The 20,048-nt window shown below is 35.4% G+C and overlaps 1 protein-coding gene across 1 annotated transcript in view; it reads left to right on the top strand.

The window, feature by feature from the left end:
• LOC118193473 (Na(+)/citrate cotransporter-like) overlaps positions 1-20,048 on the top strand; it is a 98,901-nt gene that overhangs the window by 59,104 nt on the left and 19,749 nt on the right. The window contains exons 8-11 of the mRNA XM_085812587.1: positions 2,971-3,051; positions 4,789-4,896; positions 12,397-12,574; positions 16,964-17,125. Coding sequence (XP_085668713.1) covers positions 2,971-3,051; positions 4,789-4,896; positions 12,397-12,574; positions 16,964-17,125 — 529 coding nt within the window. The remainder of the gene's footprint in view (positions 1-2,970; positions 3,052-4,788; positions 4,897-12,396; positions 12,575-16,963; positions 17,126-20,048) is intronic.

Below are 20,048 nucleotides of genomic sequence, written 5' to 3' on the forward strand. Positions count from 1 at the left end.
ACGTAATAAAATTAATTATCACATAACGTTTGACCTTTTTTGCTAATGACATACGTTGTTTCATACTTGAAACCTCAAAAATATTTGTTTGACTGCTGGCACACAGCAAGCAGAAAATTCCATCTGGGGCAACTACTCGTTTAGAAACATAATACTATTAGTACTATTACGAATTTGATGATATACTGTAGAGACATTAGGTATTTTTAAAGCAGGAGTGATGAAAAATGAGCAACGCTCTTGTAGGGAATCGAACCACGGAATACGCGCCCAGCGTGCGGACAACTACACCACGAAGGTATGCCAAGAAGAAATACCTTATAATTCAAAAATTCTAAACTGCATGTATACCTTGCACAAAAAATGGGACAGTTCTATATCTCCCGTTCTACTGGACCGATTTTCGAAATTTTTTCATGTTCCATGTCTCGAAAGACCGACTTAGAATATATATTAGATTTAGACACAGCATTGTTCAAACATAGATATCTTGACACAAAATCGGACTTTTTCTGAAATAAAATACCATTTTTTTTTTTTTTTTTTTTTTTTTTTTTTTTTTTTTTTTTTTACATTTCAATTCTACGACTCAAATTATGCCTAGATATTAAAGTTTGTCGTTTTTGGTCAGAAATTTATGGAAAATTTTAAAATTTATCTTGGCGCATTTTTTTCAGTTTGCGCCAAGAATAATTCACTTGGTGAAACTCTTAATTTATAGCATCCTATTTTCCTTTCCTTTTTTTTTATTGTACATGACCTGAAAAAAAAGGTCATCGTTTCTACTTTCAAATAATTTTAACAAAAAGCGTAAACCACATTTGGCATTATTATCACTTATAAACAAATACGGCAAATTTCAAAACTCGCCAATATGTAACTTCACATATATATTAGGAAATTTTGAATTAAAAAACTTTCATTTTTTGCAAGTATGCTTAGAAATACATCTACTTTAAGATATTGGTAAAACTTTTATAGGTTGTAATTCAAAATTGTTTTCCAAACCATTTATAAAATTTATTTTGAAATACAAATTTTAAAAATAAATCGTAAAAATTGGGCGAATTTTATTTGGAATGAAGCAAAATTTCGAAATGTGAAAGGAAGAATCAAATAAGTTTAATAAAAAAAAAGAGATAATAAATACATACCAAATTCAATTAACATGGAGGGGCTAAAACTTTGGGAGCTATTTTTTTAAAAAACTTAACAAAACTTTGCACTTTGGCATAATTTGAGTAGTAGAATCGAAATATGGAAAAATATTTTTAGGTTATTTCAGAAAAAGTACGATATTGTTATCAAAATAATCAGAACAATGCTACATATAAATCTAATACATATCCTAAGTCGCGCTTTCGAGACATCGAAAGCGCAAGTTAAATTTCGACAGTCGGTCCAGTAAAACGGAAGATATAGAACTGTGCCATTTTTTTGTGCAAGGTGTTTTTTAACTAAACTATAGATACTTACTGTAAAATTTGCAGAAAGACGTTATTAAACGTTATTAGCATTAGTGTACACTTGATACAAGCATTACTGAGAAACTAAGATTATAAGATCTAGTTCGTAAAACGTGACTAGATCTACCTAAGTGTTGATCTTTGCGAATTCTTGCACAAGCTTGAAGATGAAGACAACCAGGGAAAAGGTGTAAAAGATGCTTTTATTGAAAGCAATATAATTTACAGACGGCACGGACTTATGTGCTTACGAACACCGACCACCTGCGGTGAGAACTGGAAAGATAATGTAACACTAAATTGAAAAGCAAAGAACAATGCTAGACTATACCCAAGCAGCACTGGAACGTTCTGAAAACGTTCAGAGACCGTGTCATACCGTTCTATAACGGTGTTAGATGTATTTAGAACGTTCTACATAACGTGCTAAAGTGGTGCGTGAAACAACCGTATATTTAGTAGGTACATTTCGACGTACAACAATCGTTTTTTTAAACGTTCCCTGATTGTGTTATAAAATACGTTCTACATAACGTGCTAATGTGGTGCGTGTAACAACCGTGTATTTAATACGTACATTTCGACGTACAACAATCTTTTTTTAAAACGTTCCCAGATTGTGTTATAAAATATGTTCGACATAACGTGCTAAAGTGGTGCGTGTAACAACCGTGTATTTAGTACGTACATTTCAACGTACAATACTGGTACTTTTCGAAACGTTCTCAACATGTACTAGAAAATACGTTCTAAACGACGTGCTAAAGCGTGTTCTTAAAATGTACAATCCTGGTACATTTCGAAACGTTCTCAACATGTACTGTGAAAAACGTTCTAAACTATGTGCTAAAGCGGTGCATATTATAACCGTGTTCTTAGGACGTACAATTTCAACGTACAATACTGGTACTTTTCGAAACGTTCTCAACATGTACTAGAAAATACGTTCTAAACGACGTGCTAAAGCGGTGCAATTGTATACAATTCAGTGGAAGCTAACAGGTTCAAAACCGTACACCGGCAGAATAATAACTAAACGGTAAGAATGAATATCCGATATTAAGGTTAACAGGTCAAAGAATATAGCAACGTGCGCTCAGAATAGCGAAATCACGCTCTGCCTAACCTTCTTATTCCAAAAGTTTAAATACTCTCGTTCACCCTAACTTATTTACATCCTAGCGAAGGGAATAAGAGAAATCATAAAAGTCTCAATAATTAAAATAAGTATTCTTAAAAAATAAATAAAACCCTACAAGCTGTGGAAACCAAATTTATTTTTATATTTTAATATAAACTGCAAATGAAACAATCAATTTACTTAGTAGGCAGTACCTGGATTGTTTGCTTGCGATTCTAGAAAGACAATTTTTAGTTACAATATTATCGAGTGTCATTTTCTTTTTTGCTCGTAGTGAAAGTGTGGTTTCATAGCATATTATAAATTAGATTATTCTAGCAAAGTACACTTATTTATTTTTCCATTCTTTTTCTTCCCCCCTAGAAATGTTAATCACAACTTGGTGTCGAAAGAAGCCATCAAAGCCATTATTTCAAAACGATATGCCAAGCTGGGCTCAATGTCGTAAGTTTCACATGGATCTTTATATTTTGCTTTTTAAATTAGCATTCCCAAAATAAACTTGTCCAAAAATAAACTCGTCATAAAACTGTTTCCTTGATTGCGTAAAAAATTTTACTTAGTTAAGTTTTTGCAATCTTACTTGCTATATATTAAAGTGTTTCGAATGGATAACGTAATTGATATTAATATCAATTAGGAAATTATTGTTGCATATGTTTATCTAAAGTATTTTCCTTTAGGACATTTGTATTGGTAACTTTATTTAGTATTTAGTGAATATTGTTGAAGCTGTTTTTCTGCTTTTTATACGAGTGTATTGATCCTATCTCTATGTCAGATCGTAATTTGCATCCCTGCGAAATAAATGTTCTAGAGACTTTGTACAAAAACTTCACAAAACAGTTTCAAGCAGTAGCCACCTTCAGGACTACTTCCACCAAAAAGACCATAAACTTTAATCTGTTTCATTTTTGAAATGATTTTCTTTTTTCCACTTTAATAATTCTTGTACCAGTCGAAGCATTACTTTGTAAACTTAATGGATTTAATGTAATTTTTGTGAAGTCAATAGATTGCTTTATAAACTTAACCCTAATGGACTACTTTGTAAACTTAATGGATTACTTGGTAAACGTAATGGATTACTTTGTAAACTTAATGGATTACTTTGTAAACTTAATTGATTACCTTGTAAACTTAATGGATTACTTTGTAAACTTAATGGATAACTTGGTAAACTTAATGGATTACCTTGTAAACTTAATGGATTACTTTATAAACTTGTAAACAATATGAGACTCTGAAAGGTAAACTTTAAGGGTTAAGCTAAATTATCTGACTGCTGGCCTCACTCTTCGTTGGATTGGATTGGATTATTCAATTATGGCAAAGCACACGAGGGCTATCTACCTTAAGGGAGGGATGCCTTCGTGGAGAACTTTCTAAGGGAAACTGGCTCGTCTATACGTTACATATGGGGAAAACCACGAAAACACCCATGCAGCCAGCCCGTTCGCGAGATTCGAACCTCGGACCAAACTACCAGTGTTCAGCGTCTTTACCGCTCGGCCGCTGGTGGGCCTGGCCTCACTCTTGGTTGAGTTTTGCAAACAGCAGATGGCTTCTGCCGAAACAATATTTAGTCATAGAAAGCCGTCCGGGTGCCCTGTCCTGCTGTCACCTGTATCAATAAACTCCCGGTGCGCCCTTATGGGGCCCCAGGGAGTTGTTGCGTCTGGATAGGGGAGGGCGTGGGACATATGCCTGTTTACCTCTGTTAGACGCCAGGCGTCCCCGTCCTCCGTCATCTAAGGTCAGTAATTGTTTCTGGCAGTGTTTAGTGCTAGTCAGCTATTACTAGTTGAAGATGTAATAACTTTTACTACAAGCAACCTAACTGACAAAACAGATGAGCACTACTGTCTGTTTACGAGAAGAAGAGCTCTCGCCATAGTGTCTGGCGGGTGGCGGTCGCTATAGCAACAGGCCTAGTATATTTCAAATAAGGAAGAACCAAGGGTTGCTTTATTGTTATTTTGTTTTGGGCGACTGTTGGCTGAGGGGAAAAGTAGTCATTATTCGTCTTCAAGACACCCCTACCGAAAATAGGTCAAGGCTCGTTTCTACGGCAACAGACAGTTGCAGACTAACTGGCGAGATCTTTACTTAAGATAGACAGATTTTACCGAATTTCTGTATAGGTATATTAATTCTTATTATATTATTTATGTATTTCAGATACCATGAAATGGAAGTCGTGATTCTTTTCCTTATCTTGGTTGGCTTATGGATATTCCGAGATCCAAAGTTCATTACAGGATGGGCCGAAGCAGTGGGATCAGACACGTAAGGCTTTTACTTACACTGACACATTTTTATTTTCCCACAGATTAACTGCTGTAGAAACTAACAGAGAATTAATCAATTCAAATGATTTTTAATTCAAATTATGATTTTAAAGCAGAAAGGCAAAAGTTTTATAGGTAAAAAAACTTAACTTACAAATCATAAAAGGGCAGGTAATAATTGGTAGATAAGTGAGGTATACTTGCAGAAGCTTCGAGTTCAATAAACTGTAGAGACATTAGGTATTTTTTTTTTTTTTTTGAAACAGGAAGAAGTGAAAATGAGCAACGCCTTCGCCGGGAATCGAAACGCGGACCTCTGAATACGCGCCCAGTGTGCAGACCACCACACCACGAAGGCACGCCAAGAAGGCGGGAGAAAAACCTTATATACCCCTCCTTTTAAAGGGCGACCGAGGTTTTAGGGGGACACAATCGCCAAATCCCGTTTGTGGAGAATCATCACCTACCACCCTTTTAGTTCGAGCGCCACTGTACAGACATTAGGTATTTTTTGGAAACAGGAATAAGAGAAAAGTAAGCAACGTATTCGCCTGGAATCGAACCGCGGACCTCTGAATACGCGCCCAGCGTGCAGACCACCACACCACGAAGGCATGCCAAGAAGGCGGGAGAACTATCTGATAAAAATTTAAAACATTAATCTGCTAATCAAATTAAAATGAAATATTGCTACTAGCTCAGTAAATACAAAAAATTTGATGTGTACACCACATGACTTCCTTGTACAGAGTATTAAATTATACGCATTTTTCCTGCATTTCATTTAAACTCATTTCCTCGAATTTCATTAGTGATACATTTCTCATTCAATTACCGTATTTGCTGGCGTATAAGACGCAGTTTTTTTCTTTGAAAATAGGTCTAAAAAATGAGATGTGTCTTACACGCCGATACTCGGTTTTTGATTATATTCATTTCTGGAAATTTCCTCTATTTAGAGTTATGCGATTTTTTTCCCTGTTTCCTTGCAGAATGTGGGAATATTACAGTCACGTAGAGCTCAGTGAATGCGCACGGGCTGTCATCGACGATCACAGCTAGGTTCGTTTAAGTTTCTTAATTTTTGTGAACGACTTTTAAGCGTGTGAACTTTCTATTGTTCAGTTTTCTTAAATTTGTTGACAAGTTATGTCTCAAAACCAAAGTCGGCATTGCTATATGACATAGCATACAAGCTACGTGTTATTGCATATGCTAAAGAACATGAAAACAGAGAGCTGAGCACGGAAACAGGAACTGCAGAGAGGCTCCCCTACCTGAGAAAATCATAAGAACTTGACGGAATTAAAATGATCAGTAATAAAGTTTTATCCTTCAAAATATATATATATATATATATATATATATATATATATATATATATATATATAAGGAGTTGCGTCTTATACGCCGGCAAATACGGTAATTCAGTTCTCACTTCGCCACAAGGCAAAAACACACAAAACCTCAAAATATCTTTATTTAAAATTTAAAAGTATAGAAAAGTATAAAACACCGAATACAATTAAAATAATTTTAAAAAAATCCTCTGTGACGGAAAAAGCGACAATCTGTTGTGTGCTCTTGGTACAATACGTATAACGAGAAGAAATACCGAATTTACGACTGCAAAAATGATAATCAACAGAAACTCTCTAGATAGTTTGTTCTTCCGCGAAGAAGGAAGAAAAAAAAAAAAAAAATGCATGGGCATTCAAATTCCAGATTTATCGACTTAGAATATAAATAGAAGCACGGATGGAACTTGTTGAGATATGAAAATCATACACTGGTGAAATAAATTAAAAGAATTTGCATATTTTATCGAATTGCATGAAAAGAACTGAACTGAAGGAAAAACCAGGGGCGTAGCTAGAGTTTCCAGCGCCCGGGGACAACTGAAGAATTTGCGGCCCTATCTGTGTGCCAAAAATGGAAAATATTTCATTAAAAAAATTCGTAGCATCAATTTGGCGCCCCTTGGATGCTGCGCCCGGGGACAGATGTCCCCCCTTGCCCCACCCTAGCTACGCCACTGGGAAAAACCACTGCTTTTAGGTAAAAATGCATATCTTGTACGGCAAATACGTAAGCGTACACGTGTGTGTAGGCAGAGCCAGCAGGAAAACAGGTTTTATAACCGCGTGGAGGGTAAGACCAATTGGTTCGCTAGCACACCTCGGCGAATTTCTTGGTGTTATCTTGAAGCAATCGGTTAAATTCACATCGGAAAAATAAGAATGAGTAACCACCAATGTTTAGATGATGGCATGAGGTGGCGAGTTGTGAGGAGGCTAAAGGTAGTCCAATCGCAAGTCTAGATATGTAGAAAGTTTAATTTAACGCCCAGTGTCGTGTGTAGCATATGGAAGCAGTTCCAGGATACTGTAATCCATTGAGAGAAAGCCTGGGCAATGTCGTCAAGAGTCACGACGGCCAGAGAATATCGCTATTTGTCCATTTTAGCTCTCACGGGTACTCTATATTTCTCAGCTCTCTCGGGAAATGTACGCAGCACAGGAGCCCGTGTAACGAGGGTGACTGTTTCCAAAAGACTGAATGAGAGAGGGTTGTTTACCAGAAGACCGGCTGTTTGCGTCCCGCTTATGTCTACGGACAGGAGAGTCCGCTTAGCATGGTGCAGGCAGCATAGAGATTGCAGTATGGAGCAATGGGCGACCTTTCTGTTCACCGACGAGTCCCGTTTTAGCCTAAACACCGATTCTCGCTGTACTTTCATATGGAGAGAGCCAGGGACCCGCTACCTACCCTCCAATGTCAGCGAAATCAACAATTATGGCGGTGACGGTGTAATGGTCTGGGCAAGCATCATGTTGGATGGCCGCACACCTCTCCACATCTTTGACAAAGGCTCTGTGACTGGTGTGAGGAATAGGGATGAGGTATTGGAGCCCTATGATCGCTTTTTCCGGGGGGGGGCAGTGGGCCCCGAGTTCATCTTACAAGACGATAACACGAGGCCACATCGAGCTCTTCTGGTCGACGAATTTCTCGAGAGTGAGGATATTCACCGGATGGATTGGCCAACCAGGTCTGAAGACCTCAACCCTATAGAGCATGTTTGGTACACTCTGGTGAGGGCAATCGCAACTCGCAACCCCCCTCCCAGAACCATCCAGGAACTGAAAACAGCGTTGCTGAATGAGTGGGACCAGTTGCCACAGGCACTGATAAACTGCCTTTTTTCCAGTATGACATCACGCTGCGAGGCTTGTATGGCTGTAAGAGGGCATCATACCCCCTATTAACCCATTTCTTTTGTGTCTTCTGGAACCGCTGTTTCAGACCTTCAGACTCCCATGAGTATTACACTCGAACATGTGTGTGTATTATAACCGTCGAATGTTTATTTTGTTTGTATTATATCAACCTATGTTCGCACCACATTTTATTAAAATCTGTCCAGTAGTTCTGGAGATCGCAGATCAAGTATGTAAATTCTCTTAATTTATTTCACCAGTGTATATTAACCTCTTCATCGTCCGTAACGCGTCTAGCGCGTTCAAATTAAACTTTCGCAGGGCGGCCGTAACGCGCCTCAAGCGTTCTTCTACATTTTAAAACTTTTAAACGTTTAAAACGCTTTCTAAATGTTTACTTCTTTGAGTTTTTATTTTTGTTTGTTCTAATGCCTCCTAGACGGTAGCACTAATCAGGCATTCTATTTCTAATTGAATTCGCCCCGGGTTTTATGAATATTCGCTCCATTTTGTATAAGATACAAGACAATGAGAGATGGCTTCAACGTCTACTCATCAGAAAAAGAGAAAAAAATGAGGTTATGTATTGGAAAGACAAGAAGGATATACTTTTGATGAGTACAGTCCATAATAACTCGATGATGGATGTTGGAACACGGAAAAGAACTTTAAAAAAAAAACCAATAATTGTAAAAGATTACAACAGCAAAATGGGAGGAGTGGACCGCCTGGATCAGATGTTATCAAATTATCCTGCTGTTAGAAACAAGCAGAGATATTATTATGTTTCCATTATGCTTTATTTCCTCATAATTTTACTTAATATTCATTGACATTCATCCACTACGAAAGTCATGTATGGAAAGTTAAGATGTACAGAGGAAACAACATTACACGCTACGAAAAACAGACGGCCGCTGGGGAGGGGGGATTTTCGCGGACAGGAGAGGACGGCGAAAGAGTTAAAACAAAAGTGAACAACATTTACAGATTTTCCTGAAGCTTGTAGGTAGTAGAAGAAAAGTAGGAGTTTAGGAAAATAAGCTGTAGAATTTACTCGAAAGTATGGCTAACTAAACTCAACTAGTTACGACTATTAAATTAATTAGCGATACTACTAGTAATTACTTTTGCCATGACAAAACTATATCTCATCTCAGAGTTTAAAACAAAACCGGTCAGTTAAAATTTTAAAAATTGCTGTTTTCGAAATCTCTTTACATAACTTCTGTAATTTAAAAATAATGTCAGTTCATAAATTCATGTCATTACGAATTTTATATATATATATATATAATAATAGCAAGGAAAAGACGGGAGCAGTGTTGATGCGTAATAGTTATATAGAGTAGAACCATACTGAAGAGGAAGACTTCTGATTGCGTAGTAAGCTAATGTGTTAACTTCGTAGTATCTAAAAAACTCGGCAGTTGAGGCAGTTTTAATTCCATTTTTATTTGCAACTGATATTTGTGGCCACAGTTCATTTGACACTCGAGTTTTGCCTATTCAAAAACATTTATATATTTTTGATATTATTGCAACAGGAAGCAGGATAGCGAAACTGCGTCCAAGCACAGCAGAGACAGAAGCTGAAGTGTGTAGTTACGCAAGATGGAGGCACAAAAAAAGAAAGGTTTGGGTTTGAGTTAAAAAGTTTCAGTTTCCAATTATTACGTCATCAGCGCTGCGCAGGATATGCAAAATCGAATATCTAGAAATGACGCAATCCTGAGAAGTTATTACGATTTTTAGAACCGAGAGGAAGAATTAAAGAGTTCACCTTTATTTTAAATTATAATTTTGATTCACATATCTTTTATCTTGCATATCCCCCCCCCCTTTCAAAGAGAAAAAGGCTTGACTATAGAAAAGCCTTTTTAGAAAAATGCATTACAGAATTAGCGAAACAATGGAATGCTATAGTGGAAAAATCTATATATAGTAGAAAAATCTACACACTATATGATTCCAGAATTATCTTGAGGAAAATGAAAGCAAGTATAATTGAGAAATGGGCTCGGGAATGGACTGGTTCAAATAAAAATAAGAGTTGCGGGAAAATTTTTACTATAAAAAGAAAAATCTGATGTGTACACCACATGACTTCCTTGTACGGAATATTAAATTATACGCATTTTTTCTTGCATTTCGTTTAAACTTATTGGATTGAATTAAATCTACTTCGCCGACAGCGCATTAACCACAACAGAATAAATGCATTCTTTAAAATTCACACTATTTGTTAACCATAACGACACTCTGGCGCTAGGTTCACTTAACAGCGTTATATTACATTCATATTATAACTCAGAATGCACAAAATTTATATCATTTGAAGAATTATCGAATTGTTGCCACATGTTCTATTCAAATACTATAATAAACCTACAACAATGTATAAAAGAAATTAAGCAAACAAAACAGAAAAGAAACAGTTTTTCACAGAGGATTCAGCATTTCACATTCAATTAATTAAGTTCTCACTTCGCGACAAGGCAAAAATACATAAAAACCCTAAATATCTATATTAAAAATTACGAAGTAAATCATAAACACTTATTTCCTCGAAAAAATTACAGAAAGAATTAAGCATGATTTAATTCGCAATAATAAATGAAGAACTTTGTTGTTGCGAAGCTTAGTCTCTCTAGATTGGCAACAAATCTACTATTCTGCTATTTCAAATGTAAACAAACATGTCCGCCATGTTATTTAAAATTTAGGCTTAACCGCACTTAAACAGCATTTAAATTGTTGAGAATTCTACAAATATTGCTTGCAGATTTCCTAAAGGCATAAAAACCTTAACCAGAAGATAAGAACAACATAATTCAATCATTTCTAAAGCAAAAAATGCACAATTTACAAACATATAAGAGTAAGGAATCTGAAATCACTGAGCCGGGTAACAGAGTGTATATATATATATATATAAATATATTTATAAAGGTTTGGTGCGGCCGATTGCAACCAAAATACGAGGTGCACATCTACATGTTATAGCAGTCCTATATACAAAATTTCAACGTTCTGAGGCTACTCGTTTTTGAGTCATGCGAGATACGTACGTACATACGTTCGTACAGACGCCACGAAAAATTCTCTTCAGAATTCATTTTAAAGCAGTTTTGTAATTTTTTTGGAGGAAAAGAGTCTTTTATTCTTTCCTTACGTACAGATATCACGCAAAAACATCGTTAAATTGCATTCGAAAGCGGTCAAAATGAATATTTTCGTTGAAATATGCTGCTTGAAACTTTTCGCGATTACAATACTTCCTTTTTACTTCGTATAAGGAAGTAAAAATGAATCTATTTAATAATAGAGATACTATTGAAGTTATCACGGATCATGGTAGATTCCCAGCCTATTTAAAACTTTTTTACTCTCCAGGGCAATGATCAATGCTTGGCTTGTGGGAAGTACGGAAATGCAATTCATTTTGTGGAAGAATGCAACTGATCGAGAGTGTGAGGACGAGATTTGGAAAAATAAATTAACAGCATAGTTGAAAATAGAAAATTCTTGAATAGCTATGCAACAGAAAATATGAGGTTTGTGAATGAAAACAAGACTATCATAGGAATAGGACATTAAATATTTTAGTTTTTCTTTTGTTTACAAATTTGTGTGTTGGGTGAGTGAGTTATGTGTCGTCTTATTTTTTTTTTTTTTTTTCCCCCTAACCGATTATGCTTATTATTTTCCTTATTTTGTATTGTTCAAGATACACAATCTTATATGTGTATCTTGAGTGTATTTTTCAAGATACACAATCTGTTTTAATCTGTGTAATCTGTACTTTAATGTTTTGTTTTTATCTTTTAACTGTATTTTTGTTTGTCTGCGTCGGGTGTGCTGCGTTAACAACGCGGCCGATTATTATCGGCCAGGAGGGTTGCAACACACTCGTAAACTAAACTAAACTAAACCGTGATGACCTCTGCGTGTAATTTTGTGGAAATTTCCAAAACTGTGAAGTGTTTCTGTGAATAAAATAAAATTTTTCTAACTATCATCGGTTCTGTGTGTATCCAATCTATTACGAACCCGTGCGCACGCAACAATATTTCAGCAGTACAAAAATAAATAAATAAACAAACTTCAGCTGCACTAATTGCTTATACTATTGCAGATTAAAAGGAGTTCTTAAGCAAAAATCTACCATCACGCTTTCGTCTGCCAGTTTCTGATTTATTAAGATATAATATAAGTGTAATAATTTTCTTGTAAAATTCTTTATTATACCACGTTTTTTTGTACTCATTTCGCAGAAAAATTGGCGATTCTGTTCCAGCGATTGGAGTGGCCTTTCTGATGTTCTTTGTGCCGTCGAATCCCAAAGATTGGAACAGCCGTCCCATTCTGGAATGGAAGACAGCTCAAACAAAACTGCCGTGGGGTGTCATATTGCTCATTGGGGGTGGCTTTGCCTTGGCAGATGCAGCTCAGGTAAAAATGCTTAATCTAGTTGCGGTAAACCCTTGATTAAACAACAAGAAAGTAGTAGTAGTAGGATGCAAATAGGATACTTGCATACAAGGAAGTTTGACGATCACATTTTTTTCTCCTTGTTTTCGATCTTGCATCTCTTCCGAAACCCTAACAAAGAATTTCCGCTGCATATGATGCTCTATTTCAAGTCATCTTTACCGTTACTTGCTAACCTTATGTAGTAAACAAAAGAAAAAAAAAAAAAAAGAAAGAAAGAAAAATAGAAAGAAAATAACCTCAAGCACTCGATTTTACTCAGCAGGAAGTGTTATATTAAAAGTTTAAAGTAACAAAGTGTAGCTCATTCCATTTCCAAAAATCACTTATGAAACAACTGCCAAATTTCTTGGGTTTAACCTCTTGATCTCAAGTTAAAAGAAGGTTGAATTATTACATTCCTTTTGATAAACAATTTTAACTCTGTAAGTTAAAAAAAAAAAAAAAAAAAAAAAAAAAAACTGAAAGCTTTCAGATTTTATCTTAAGCCCAAAGGTGCGTGTTTTTAACGCTTTGTGTGTTTAGCTTTATTTATAAAATATCATGTTCTTCACCTTAAACCATAAAATTCAGTTTAACTGCAATATCGCAAAATAATTTTAAAATTAACGTATCTTTACAATTTCCGATTCACAGTTTCGGGCGCTGGAGATAAAAACTTTTTTTTTTTTTTCCCTTCGTACAGTGTTGCCATTCCCTGCTTTGAAAATCTTTGAGTTTATTAATCAAGAATTCTTTAATGTCTAAAATATGAAACATATAATAAAACAAATTCCAAATTAGGGCTTCCAGATGCCCATATTCGCTGGAGGATTACGTTATTCAAATTTGGATGGCTCCAGGTATCGTTGTTTTATCACAATGCGAGAAACATACATACATTTATGGAGATTCTTCATTATTTAATTTCTTTAAATATAACACAGGGCTGTAATAGTTGGTGGCAACAGCTTGAAAAATGAATCAACGCAGAAAGTGAATCGACGCAAAATGCCAAAACGAAATTAATAGCCCTTCTGGGCCTTATGAGCTAAAAATATCTGGCCCAGATTTCTGTATTCTCCAAAACCAGGTACAAATTATAAATGCATCTAGCAAAATAATAATTTTAATTCAGAATAATACATCTCTATGTTTGAAAAGGAGCAACAAGATTTAAATCAATTTGTTAAAATATGCTACTCCCGTATACGAGTAAGGCATGGCGTAAATTCTGCATGGTCTTTTTATGATTCTTTGTTCTGAGAGGATCAGAGATGAATTAACCATATAGCAAATTAAGCACGCGCTTATGGCATCAAGAAAAGAGGTACCATAAAAAAGTGCTTAAATGACTGAAGGAGAGGCAACATCACAAAATTTACATTGCCAGTTTAACCACTGAATGTATGGTGCAGCCAAACTAAGATCGAGAGAGAAAGACTGGAGGGGGGGTGTATGAAAGCACCAAAATCTTTTAAACGCTTAGGGTCTCTGTCTTAATTCGGTCTTAAAAAGGGGTCAGAGAACTATCCTCTACAAGAGACGCTATACATGTTGGATAAAAAAACAAACTTCATTTTAAACATTTACTTTATGTATGTGATTTGAAAGTTAACATTTGAGCGTGCTCAAAATGACCGTCTAAAAATAACACTTATGCTACCAGGCAATTTCAAATTTTTTTTTTATTTTATTGATATCAATGTTCCCAAAATTCTGAATCATGAAGTTGATGATTTATTGAAATTATGATATTAATTTTATTGTCCCTGAAGGACTATTGTTTTCGTTTTGCGATTTTGCATTGAATCTCTATAAATGTCCGTTTCACTTTTTAAAACTGTTGCCACCCAATGTTAGAGTCCTGCATTATATTTGAAGAAATTAAATAATGAATAATCTGCATAAATGTACAGTAAGACCCCGCTTAACGCGGGGGATACGTTCCATCAAAGTAGAGCGTAATGCGAAACAGCGCTAAACGAGGCTATCTTTACATGTAAATATTGGGGTTAGGGGAAGATGGCTAGGAAATTGGTTAGGTATTAAATTTAAAAGTATGTTTTTTTTAATAAAAATAAAACCAAACATTTATTTCTTAAAGCCCAAATTAATACCACATTATTATTTCTTGCAAAAATAAAAACAAAATATAAATAACAAAACGAATATTCTTAAAAAAAAACAAATAAAATTCTCAGTCAGTCATATTTAGTTAGCCTTCCGCGTTTTCAGTGTTCTGCCTTTTTGTGACAAAAGCATCTAATGTTGTTTGCCTTTTTCTTTTGCGTTGTTCTCTTAAAAGTTCTTCATAAACGGATAGAGCATCTCTAACACCACGCCTTACTTTTGAGCTCCTGTCAAAATTCGGATCATTTTCAATGAATTGATCCATTATTTCAGTTATGGTAGACAAACTCCTTTTTACAAACGCCATCGAAAGTTCTTTTTGCTCTTCTTCTGAATCACTGCTGTCAACATTTTTGTTTTCTTCTTGTTCGGTTAATTCCTTGAGCTCATCATTAGAAAGACTAGCCGCTGCTTCTTGAATTATTTCTTCGACATCTTCCACATTTACCCCTTCAAAATATGTCTGTGCAATACCGCACCAAACAAGAAATACAAGTACACTCTTTCGGATATGTATTTGAAACCTATCGCTGCATAATATTTCGGGGAATCCCCGTATGCTGCGAGCGATTTCGTGGAATCCCCGGGTTGAAAAAAAAGAGCGCTAAACCGAAACAGCGCTAAACGAAACAGCGTTAAGCGGGGTCTTACTGCATATATATATTTCTCGCATTGTGATAAAACAACGGTACCTAGAGCCATCGAATTTTGAAAAACGTGATCCTCCTGTGAATATGGGCATGTGCAAGACCAAATTTTAAATTTAGAATTTGTTTTATTATCGATTTCATATTTTGTAAAACTTTAACGAATTTTTGATTAACAAACTCAAGGATTTCAAAGCGAGCAATGGCAGCGCTCTACCCGGACGGGATATTTTTATCTCCAGCGCGCGGAAGTGTGTATCGGAAATTCTAAACATACGCTCATTTTGCGACATTGCTATTGAACTGAATTTTATGGTTTAAGTGCAAAGAACATATTTAATAAACAAATGTAACACACAAAACGTTAAAAAAACGCCCCTTTGGACGTAATTTAAAATCTGAAACCTTTAAGATTTTTTATTTATTTATTTATCCTCCTTCTCTTTTTTTTTTTTTTTTTTTTTTGTGTGTGTGTGTGTGTGTGTGCAAGGTGTACATGCACATAACTCGTCAACAATTACCCTGATGGGTACTTTTCCGTTTTGCCAGCGCAAGCGATAAAGTCGCCAATAATGGTACAACCGATGCCAAACGGAATATTCTCGCTGGTAACCTTTTACGCCTCATTTTCAAAACAAGTGGCAGCTTTATCTTATCAGATTGATTGTTTCTTTTAATACTGGCATATAATTACATAGAATTTTTATCAGATAGTTCAGTTTTATGTCTAAGGCCATTTTCGGTAATTAAGTCAATTAGGATGCAATCACAGCGCTTACCCGAAGCCGAAAATATAGAAAAGGTAAAGTCAAGGGTTAAATTCATCAATTCTAATGAGAATGCATTAGCGAAGTAAAGCACTGCAGTTTTACATAATTTCTGAGTAAGCTATTCGTACGAATTGGAATATTTCTTGCTTAAACTTGTGTTCCAAATTAAGATTTAACTTGAAATTAATGTAGATAATTACTGAGAGCATTAGATTTTTGTAGCGTAGTTTACGTGAGATGAGATCTCTTGGGGTCACGTGATTTGAACCGGCGAATCGGGATGTTGAACCATGAAAGCATAGTAAATTCTTAAATTAATGTCTTTTCACAAATTTATTGTCTTTATTTATTGGCTTTTTATAAAATTTTAAGCGATATTAAAATGTTTATGCCTTCAAAAAAAGAATTCTTAGAACTGACATTTTTTTAATATTTTTTATGTGTATACTGTATGTTGTCGCCAATAAAGTCTGCTTGGCGAGATTTGCGCCGGCGAAACGGAAAAGTACCTATGATGCCATATAACCACGCTAGGATTAAATATACAAGAACTACAAGATACTTATAGATAAAAGTAATGTGTTCAATATAATACGATGAATTTCAATGACGAAAAATGTCGACATTCGCATTCTGGTAGTCTTCAGGGCACGACTAAAAATGTCATCCTAGCCAGTTAACAGGTTAATGCTTCATTTTTCATAGGACAGTATTTGCTTTTTTACACCGATTATTCATTTTTCAATTTAAAATTTCTCTGTAGTTAAATTCTAAAACAAACACATAAATTTCGAAATATTTAACATTAATTTCTTTTTCAGAAATCTGGGCTCTCAAAACTATTAGGAAATCAGCTATCTTCTTTAGCTGTTATGTCACCTGGAGCTGTAGTAGCTATAATTTGCTTCATGACGGCTATGCTCACAGAAATTGTTACGAACACGACTACAGCAACAATTCTTCTTCCCGTTTTTGACCAAATGGTAAGTCCAAATTTCATACAAAATAAAGACAAATACCAAGGCCAACTTATATTTATTATATAAGTTGGCCTTGGTTGTACCATTATTGGCGACTTGATCGCCTGCGCCCGCAAAACGGAAAAGTACCGAAAAGTATTTCTCATGAAATGTGAAATGAAATCAATAATAATTCTCTGGTTTTATGATTTAGGTTCGCATTTTAATCAACAATTCCAGTGTTACAAATTCCAGTTAATAATTGCCACAATAGTATAAATTTGTTTTCTAAATTTCACTTCACATTTCATAGGGAGGTTCATGGGCGTAAAAATTGATTACAGGTTTTTAGAATCATTTTGGCGAAAACTGTAAAGAGTTTTAAAATGTTCAAAAGAACTAACTAGCAACAACATATCATTAAGACACAATAACACGCCGAATAAATACTAATTCAGAAGTCAAACAACAAAAATCAGCGTTACATTTTCAAAATTTTCACAGGACTAATTTCGATGGTTTTACCGAACCACCATCCTCAGGTTTTACCAGAATGAGCAAGTGGCGCCATCTTTTGATGAAACCGGAACTAAAACATAATTTCTTCGGCCTTTAAAGAAATTATGTTTTAGTTCTGGTAAAGAAATTATGTTTTAGTTCTGGTTTCATCAAAAGATGGCGCCACTTGCTTATTCTTGTCCAGGCTTTCTTATCTTATCTAATCATTATTTCCTATCTTGTTCATTTGCGGTTTTGCAGCTGAAGATGGTGGTTCGGTAAAACCATCGAAACTAGTCCTGTGAAAATTTTGTAAATATAACGCTGATTTTTGTTGTTTGACTTCTGAATTAACAACATATCATTTTAAATCTAAATTATCGTTTGTCATAGTTAAAATCCTTTTATTAAAAATGGCCCATGTAAAGTTTCGAATCAATGCCTATGAATTTTCTCTTTGAAAACAGAAATGGTCTTATTCCATAACTAAAAACTATTGCGAAAACCATTAAATCAATATATTAAGGTATAGAATAAGTAATATTATTCATATCAAAAACAACAGAGCCATCAAGTATTATTTTCAAATGAGGGACATCGTGGGAATATTCGAAGTGGCCGTGTACATTACAGCTATTTCAAAAGCAAGCCGGGCCCACCAGCGGCCGAGCGGCAAAAGTCGCTGAGCACTGGTAGTTCGGTCCGAGGTTCGAATCCCGCGAACGGGCTGGCTGCATGGGTGTTTTCGTGGTTTTCCCCATGTGTAACCTGTATACGCGCCAATTTCCCTTAGAATGTCCTCCACGAAGGCATCCCTTCCCTTAAGTGGATAGCCCTCGAAGCTTTGCCGTAATTCAATAACCTAATCTAACATTTCAGAGAAGATAATTTTCATCTATCTATATACTATTTGAAGTGTGCAATGCCGAAATTTGGAAATGTGCAGTTTTTTTGTTTTTGTTTTTTGTTTTTAAACATCGGAGTGTTGCACAAATTCTTCATTGCGCACATGAAATATTGCACATCTATTCATGATGTGATATAACCAGGCTACCACATTTCAGGCTTTAGCGCACATTTGGTGACTTTCCAGCTTGTTAACAGAAAAGTAGCAAACAAATTTTGAATTTCTAGGTCTCAAAAAGTGGTTAATCGAACGTGATCGGATTTTTCTTGTCATCCAGGACAAAACAAGTTCGGCGTATTTTAATTTTAAAAAATCTGATGTGTATACCACATGACTTCCTTATGCGAAATATTAAATTATACTCATTTTTTTTGCTGCATTTCATTTAAACTTATTCCCTCAATTTCATTACACATACGTTTCTCATTCAATGAATTCTGTTCTAAGTTCGCGGAAAAGGCAAAAACACATAAAACCTCAAAATACCTTCATTAAAAATTGAAAAATATAAGGAAATAAAATAAAACACCAAATACAGCTAAAACAACAACAACAAAAAAAAAAATACAATTAAAATTAGAGTTTTTACGCAAAAACAAGCAATTCGGCGAGCAGGCAAGAAGGCAGATTTTTCCGTGAACAAAACTAAAAGTTTCCGTTTGGTCCCACTCGGCAAAAAGACACTGAAGGTGCAGAAACTGACTTAATTCACTATTCTGCTAAGTTTCAAATGTAAACAAATATAGCTGTTATGCTAAAAAGAAATTAGGCTTAGCCGCACTTAAACAACTTTTAAATTACTGATAATTCTAAACTTTTGCACGCAGATTAACTAAAGGCATAGAAACCTTAACCGGAAGATAAGAATAACATAATTCAATCATTTTTATAGCAAAAAATGCACAATTTAACAACATATACGAATAAAAAACTAAGCTCACTGAGCCGAGTAACACCGTGGATATACACTCATGTCCATAAATTAAGGATAATTCGGAGTCACGCGGAAATCGAACTCTAAAATAAATATATCACCTGTAAAATCACTACACACAACTTCAAGAATATGCAAATTTCAGGAAGTAACCAGATGACACCGATGGTACGTCACAATGACGAGAGTGAAAGAGAGTGATATATAAAGATACAGGCAAAGAAGTAAAATTGTTCGCAGGCGCTTTATAAGCATTTCAGTGCAATAACCGAATATTTATGACACAGAGGAAGCATTTGGATGATTTTTTACGTGGTAGAATTATCGGCCGTCTGGAATGTGGGCGTACCCAACTGGAAGTATCAGACGAACTTGGAATTGCCCAGAGTGTCATCTCCAGGCTTTGGCAACGATTCCAAGATGATGGTAATGTGAGACGTTACAGCACAGTTTGCCCCAGAGTTACAACGCCGAATGAGGACCGGTATTTGGCAGTTACTGCCAAAAGAAACAGGCGAAGCACAGCGTCAGACCTGTCTCGTCAGCTCTCTTCAGCCACTGGTACGACATTTCAAGGCAGACCGTGTACAGACGCTTAGGGCAGATTG

The sequence above is a fragment of the Stegodyphus dumicola genome, chromosome 3 (genome assembly GCF_044657685.1).
Source record: "Stegodyphus dumicola isolate Sdum_Otavi_A_Nest chromosome 3, ASM4465768v1".
Taxonomy (NCBI): Eukaryota; Metazoa; Arthropoda; class Arachnida; order Araneae; family Eresidae; genus Stegodyphus; species Stegodyphus dumicola.